Source organism: Penaeus chinensis, chromosome 36 (genome assembly GCF_019202785.1).
Source record: "Penaeus chinensis breed Huanghai No. 1 chromosome 36, ASM1920278v2, whole genome shotgun sequence".
NCBI lineage: Eukaryota > Metazoa > Arthropoda > Malacostraca > Decapoda > Penaeidae > Penaeus > Penaeus chinensis.
Genome location: NC_061854.1, coordinates 21,115,446 through 21,122,761, shown reverse-complemented (window position 1 = coordinate 21,122,761; position 7,316 = coordinate 21,115,446). Strand labels below are relative to the sequence as shown.

The following is a 7,316-nucleotide window of genomic DNA, read 5'->3' as shown; positions in this document are numbered from 1 at the left end:
TTTTTTTTTTTTTTTTTTTTTTTTTTTTTTTTTTTTTTTTTTTTTTTTTTTTTTTTTTTTTTTTTTTTTTTTTTTTTTTTTTTTTTTTTTTTTTTTTTTTTTTTTTTTTTTTTTTTTTTTTTTTTTTTTTTTTTTTTTTTTTTTTTTTTTTTTTTTTTTTTTTTTTTTTTTTTTTTTTTTTTTTTTTTTTTTTTTTTTTTTTTTTTTTTTTTTTTTTTTTTTTTTTTTTTTTTTTTTTTTTTTTTTTTTTTTTTTTTTTTTTTTTTTTTTTTTTTTTTTTTTTTTTTTTTTTTTTTTTTTTTTTTTTTTTTTTTTTTTTTTTTTTTTTTTTTTTTTTTTTTTTTTTTTTTTTTTTTTTTTTTTTTTTTTTTTTTTTTTTTTTTTTTTTTTTTTTTTTTTTTTTTTTTTTTTTTTTTTTTTTTTTTTTTTTTTTTTTTTTTTTTTTTTTTTTTTTTTTTTTTTTTTTTTTTTTTTTTTTTTTTTTTTTTTTTTTTTTTTTTTTTTTTTTTTTTTTTTTTTTTTTTTTTTTTTTTTTTTTTTTTTTTTTTTTTTTTTTTTTTTTTTTTTTTTTTTTTTTTTTTTTTTTTTTTTTTTTTTTTTTTTTTTTTTTTTTTTTTTTTTTTTTTTTTTTTTTTTTTTTTTTTTTTTTTTTTTTTTTTTTTTTTTTTTTTTTTTTTTTTTTTTTTTTTTTTTTTTTTTTTTTTTTTTTTTTTTTTTTTTTTTTTTTTTTTTTTTTTTTTTTTTTTTTTTTTTTTTTTTTTTTTTTTTTTTTTTTTTTTTTTTTTTTTTTTTTTTTTTTTTTTTTTTTTTTTTTTTTTTTTTTTTTTTTTTTTTTTTTTTTTTTTTTTTTTTTTTTTTTTTTTTTTTTTTTTTTTTTTTTTTTTTTTTTTTTTTTTTTTTTTTTTTTTTTTTTTTTTTTTTTTTTTTTTTTTTTTTTTTTTTTTTTTTTTTTTTTTTTTTTTTTTTTTTTTTTTTTTTTTTTTTTTTTTTTTTTTTTTTTTTTTTTTTTTTTTTTTTTTTTTTTTTTTTTTTTTTTTTTTTTTTTTTTTTTTTTTTTTTTTTTTTTTTTTTTTTTTTTTTTTTTTTTTTTTTTTTTTTTTTTTTTTTTTTTTTTTTTTTTTTTTTTTTTTTTTTTTTTTTTTTTTTTTTTTTTTTTTTTTTTTTTTTTTTTTTTTTTTTTTTTTTTTTTTTTTTTTTTTTTTTTTTTTTTTTTTTTTTTTTTTTTTTTTTTTTTTTTTTTTTTTTTTTTTTTTTTTTTTTTTTTTTTTTTTTTTTTTTTTTTTTTTTTTTTTTTTTTTTTTTTTTTTTTTTTTTTTTTTTTTTTTTTTTTTTTTTTTTTTTTTTTTTTTCAAGTTCTGCCTTCTGTGCCTGTAGTTTGGCCTGCTTGTCCAGATATTCAGACATGCCACCCTTGGAGGAGTCAAGAGCCAGCATGAGCTCAGCTCTCTCTTCGAGAAGAGCAGCGTTCGTGATTTCGAGTTCTTGGCGGGCCTTAACCTCCTGTTCAAATTGAGCTTCAGCGTTTACAGCAGTTTCCTCCAGTTTAGCCAACTCGTCTTCAATACGAGTTGCGCAGAGCTTAGGCTTGAGCTTGATCCACATCTCATACCAGAGCCAAGCGCGCATGATCTTGAACTTCCTGAGGTTGCGCTGCACAACAATGAGGGCAGTGCGCTGCTTCTGCATCTTGGAGTAGAATTTGCGGCTGATGTAGCCACGAACCCATGCTTGGAACCAGGTGAGGAGCAGGACCACGCGGTCTTCACGGATCTCCTCGAGTCTACCCAGGACACCGGCACGGAAGAACACCTGTGAGCCGTAGCAAATTAAACGATAGAGAAGTTGCGTATGCGACTCGAATGGAACAGCAAATTATTTTGTTAAAAATCTAGGATTATAAAAGCAGGCGGATAAAATAGATGAAAATATACAGGAAAATTATATAGACGTTGGGTGTTTACCTTTGTGTTTCCGCAGCGATACAACTCAGGATCGAGACCGGCCTTTTGGAAGCAGGCTTCAGCTGCCTTCTTGTCGTCCTTCGACTCGATCATCTCTTGGGCAGCCAGAATATTGTAACTAGAACGTAGAGATCAAACGAATAGGGTTGAATATATTATGGGTGTATTTTCATTTAGCGTAGATGATTTTCGTCTTATTTACTTCAGCTGTATTATTTAATTGCACTAATCTTTTAACTTTAAGAAATTACAACACATTTCTTAAGTATATTATTAAGAGCAAGAAATCTTTGAAGTGTACCGTAGCTTTAACTAGCATTTTGAAAATGGAATCACAACGATTCTATCCACTCAGGTGTCAGGACACATATCATTAATGATTCTGCAAATTATAAGATGAAAAACTAACCGCTGCTTGAAGTCAGGATAAGGCATCCTGTTGGGGAAGCCCTTCTGGCAAATACGGATGCCCTCAAGTACACCGTTACAGGTCAGCTGATGCATGATGAGACCAGCATCAACAGCACCTGTGAGTATAAGAAAACGGACGTTACTTGCTACAGTTTCGTTATTTGTTTTGCAGTGTAGTACGTATATATAGTACAACATACAACGGATACATATGTATGCGTGTGTGTGTAAATATATACATACACAGTAATATATAAATATACACATACAGACACACGCAAGTAGATATGTATATATATATATATATATATATATATATATATATATATATATATATATATACATACACATATTTACACACACACATATATATGCATATGTATACACACACACACACACACTCATATATATATATATATATATATATATATATATATATATATATATATATATGTGTGTGTGTGTGTGTGTGTTTGTGTGTGTCTATGTGTGTGTGTGCGTATGTGTGTGTATGTGGGTGTGTGTGCGTGTATGTGGGTGTGTGTGTGTGTGTACATATGCATAGATTAATATATATATTGGTATTTATAAACATATATATATATATATAGATATATAGATAGATATATACAGACATATAGATAGAAATATATAGATATATATGTGTGTATGTATTTCATATGCCTGCGTGTGTGCGTGTCGGTGTATGTATGCGATATATATGTATATATATGCACACATACACATATATATACACAGACACGTATAATCTTCAGAATGCATTTCTCAATCGAATTTCTTGATTTACCTGGCTTCTTGAACTCGTTGGGCACAATGCAACGGATGAAATGAGGATGAGTAGCATTGAGAGTCTTCATCAAGTTGGCAAGTTGATCCTGTAAAAATAATGCATAACAGGCACTTGAAAAAATAAAGGAGAAAACAGTCATACGGATGAAAATATGTGCATATTTATATAAGCATACAAAAGTCTACATTACTGACATGATAAGTATACAAATGTCTTTAGTACTGATTTATATTCTCATCCCATACCTTATAACCGGATGACACTGTCTTGAATCCAGTTTGCTGTTTACCACCTTTTCCTGATGTTTGGAAATTACAAATGATTTACTATAAGTATATATTTCAATAATTACAAGATAACATTTGCCTGCTCGAAAATGCGTATACAAAAATATAGAAAATTAATTTAATTTTGTTAGAATGTATGTAATATGACTAATAATCATTAGAGTTTATAATGAGAGTAACATATATAACATTGCTTTAAACTATCTATATCTTTACATACATACCTCCCTTTCCGCCAGCATCACCAGACTGGCCGGGATGGTCAGCGAAGATCTCGACTGTGAGGGCGTTGGAGGCCTTCTTGAGCTGGTCGACGACGGTGTCGTTGAGAGGATCCTTGTTCTTCTCAAGCCAGCCAGTCAGGTTGTAGGACACAGTACCAGCGTAGTGAACGATGGCAAAGTGGTTGTCAGGCTGGCCGGGCTTTGGAGGCTTGGGCTTGATGAAGCAACGAGACTTTCCGAGATGGTTGTTGTTCAGCTTCTCCTCGAAGGTCTTGTCAGTAGCCTTGGGGAACATGGACTCTTCCTCAAGGATGGAGAGGAGACCCATTTTCTAGAAGAAAACAGAATAAATGTTATAATTAAACTATAGGAAATAATATCCGTGTTAGATAACTAAAGACTGTTTAGTCAGGGCGGGAGTAATAACTGATGAAACTAATACCGTCAATAACATACCTTCTCGAAGAGTTCAATGCAGGCCTGCAGATCCATGCCGAAATCGACGAACTGCCAGACAATACCCTCCTTTGCGTATTCTTCTTGTTCCAGTACGAACATGTGGTGGTTGAAGAACTGTTGCAACTTCTCGTTACAGAAGTTGATGCAGATCTGCTCGAAGCCGTTGAACTAAAGGAAGAAAAAAAAATGTCATAAAGCATATGATAACACTGCTTTGTTTGTTTGATTTTTTCAAAGCAGGGATATTACAGAATACATAGATTTCAATATCCTATCGTGATGGAAATAATTTCTTACATCGAAGATCTCGAAGCCGGCAATATCAAGCACACCAATGAACATGGCGCGAGTCTGGCCAGTCTCGAGTGTCAAGTTACACTTCTTGACGAGCCATGAGAACACTCGTGAGAAGAGACCCTTGGCCATGGCACCGATGTTGTAGTTGACAGCATTGACGCCCATACCCTTGGTGACGAACTCGGCACCGACCTTGATCTTGGGCTTACAGAAGTTCCTGTACAGCTCCTCAGCGTCAACACCGAGCAGCTTGCCAACGATTTCTCCAGTCTTTTGAAAGGATAATATAACAGTAATCATAATGATAATGATCACAATAATGGTAAATATTATAGCGATGATGAATAGGACTGAACTCGAATTATGTCAGAATTATTTTCATGTCAGCTGAAGTCATACCTCAGTGCCATCAGGTTCGGCTTGCTCTTCGCGACCCCTCTGCTTGAACTTCATGTTACCAAAGTGCATGACGCAAGCTGTGATCTTGTAGCAATTGTCTCTTTCTTCGTGAGAGAAGTTCAGGACATCGAAGGCATCCTTCACGTGTATGAAAAAAAAGTTGAATTAAATCGGAAGCTCACTTGTGATCTAGGTTTTCCTATGAATCAGATTGCATACGTATGTCTCTGTAATATATATATATATATATATATATATATATATATATATATACACACTTCAAATGTATATGACATATAAATTAATATGTAAATGTATACTTACATGAGTGAATTGCATGTCCTCCTTGTCATCGATGGATGGGACAGTGACCTTTCCCTGAGCCTCGTAGTGGTAGTCGTAAATGTCGTCAGACAGTAAGCATATTTCTGAGGATAAGAATTTGATGTAGAACTTATAATGTGGGTCGCTGTTAGTAAATGGAATATGAATTAAGATAACGTATATGCTTACTCTTGATATAATCGATCTGATTGCACATAAGCTGGTAGAAGATATAGTAGCCTCGCTCGACAGGGGACTGGGAGGTCACACACACACACACACATAGATATGTATGCATGTATGTGTGTGTGTATTTGTCATTTTAGCTCTATTTAACATGTACGTGTAGAAGGTGTGTCCCAGAAACTGTCATATGGCATGAACATCTGGCTGATCATGACATTGCAGACTTACTCTTGATGTAATCGATCTGGTCGCACATGAGCTGGTAAAAGATATGGTAACCTCGCTCGGCGGGGGACTGGGAGATGACACGAGCCTTCTCCAGCAGGTAGACCTCGATATCAGCGCCAGAGAGCTTGCCGTTGGGAGCGAAGTGGACGCGGATGAACTTACCCTGTGTTCCGTGAAATAAGTGAACGTATTACAGGTTGTACAATGAGGCTATTTATTTCATTATACATCAGCATTTTATTCTACAAACGAAGACGATCAATGGAAATACTCACGAAACGAGATGAGTTGTCATTACGGGTGGTCTTGGCGTTACCATAGGCCTCAAGGATGGGGTTGGTCTGGATGATCTGGTCTTCTAGATTCTGCATTTGGGGAAACGAAATTAACGTAGGTGTTGCATTTTTGATCTGCGCCAGATATCGTAATATTACTGATCAAATTGGGTATCCAACAGGGTAATATCTTACCTGTTTGCTCTCGCCCTCTTTCTTCTCGCTGGCACCGACGTTGGCGAAGTAAGACAACACCTTCTTTGTGTTCTCTGTCTTTCCAGCGCCAGACTCGCCTCTGTAAGAATTATAGTGATTGGATATAGAACCTTTATATAAATTTCTTTCACACATTTGATACTCAAAATATTGCTTTATTATTTGTTTTACCGCAGTTTAAATGTTACAATATAATCACTTACGTGATGAGCATAGACTGATTCTGACGATCTGTAAAGAAAGAAAGAAAAAATATTAATAGACAGAAAAAAAAAAATGTCATTCGCTTTTTTTCTGTATATCACATGCGAAGTTTCGTTTCTAAGAAAGTAAAACGGCTAAGTGCATACCCATGGTCATGTTCTGGTAAGCACCGTCGCAGATGGCGAAGAGATGAGGGGGAACCTCATTACGCCTCTTGCCCATGTAGATCTTGACGGCACGGTTGGTGTAGATGGGGTAACGCTTGTAGGGGTTGATGGCGATACAGAAAAGACCAGAGTATGTATAGATAAGTTTGGCCTGGTAACGGGACTTGAGGACGTAGAAGACGGAGGGATCGTTAAGGAAGGTCAAGTTGGACACATCCTCACACTTCTCGTACTTGGGAGGGTTGACCTGTCCGACCTGCTCCTTCTTGAAGTCCTTCATCTCGCCACTAGGATGCTTAACTGTTACCAACTTGTCGCCCTTTGGACCTTGAAGTTCACACTCAATGAAGCCTTCCTCGGGATCGGGAGCCCAGTAAGACTTTTTAGGATCATAAGGTTTCGTCTGATCGAGTCGCCTTTGCTCGGGCGAGATAAAGAGGTATTCGGTGGGATCGGGGTCGGGACCCGTGCTCTTCTTCACGTGGCCAGGCATGGTGGTGGTGCGATCACAGACACAAACGACGGATTTGCTTACGACCTGAGATCTGCAAAATAAGATGATTAGTTAATTAAATTTGACGAATGATTAAGAATAATGGTATTTTAAGCAATCCATTTAATGAGTAACTAACATCGACATACAAAAACACAATTGGTCACGAAGACGCATACACACATGCTAACACAGACCCTAGCACATGTATAAGCATTTATACACATGCGAAGAAAATGCTACATAAGCTCAGGTGCTACATCCGAAAGTCAGCCGTTGTTTTAGGACTACTTTCAGCTGTTCAGCCTCCCTTCGGTTGCATTACAATTGCCCACTCTGGATTTGCTTCGTCTAGACTTGTTTCAAAGCATTTA

General features: G+C 32.9%; 1 protein-coding gene across 1 annotated transcript in view; it reads right to left on the bottom strand.

The window, feature by feature from the left end:
• The window catches only part of LOC125044607 (myosin heavy chain, muscle-like), a 25,857-nt gene extending 18,900 nt beyond the window's left edge, over window positions 1-6,957 (bottom strand). The window contains exons 1-15 of the mRNA XM_047641356.1: window positions 6,429-6,957; window positions 6,282-6,309; window positions 6,058-6,157; window positions 5,863-5,952; window positions 5,588-5,750; window positions 5,174-5,277; window positions 4,850-4,987; window positions 4,451-4,720; window positions 4,151-4,321; window positions 3,695-4,025; window positions 3,429-3,481; window positions 3,181-3,268; window positions 2,371-2,488; window positions 1,962-2,079; window positions 817-1,809 (exon numbers count right to left, since the gene is read on the bottom strand). Of these exons, the coding sequence (XP_047497312.1) occupies window positions 817-1,809; window positions 1,962-2,079; window positions 2,371-2,488; window positions 3,181-3,268; window positions 3,429-3,481; window positions 3,695-4,025; window positions 4,151-4,321; window positions 4,451-4,720; window positions 4,850-4,987; window positions 5,174-5,277; window positions 5,588-5,750; window positions 5,863-5,952; window positions 6,058-6,157; window positions 6,282-6,309; window positions 6,429-6,942 (3,279 nt within the window). The 5' untranslated portion in view covers window positions 6,943-6,957. The remainder of the gene's footprint in view (window positions 1-816; window positions 1,810-1,961; window positions 2,080-2,370; window positions 2,489-3,180; window positions 3,269-3,428; window positions 3,482-3,694; window positions 4,026-4,150; window positions 4,322-4,450; window positions 4,721-4,849; window positions 4,988-5,173; window positions 5,278-5,587; window positions 5,751-5,862; window positions 5,953-6,057; window positions 6,158-6,281; window positions 6,310-6,428) is intronic.
• Window positions 6,958-7,316: the final 359 nt, after the last annotated feature.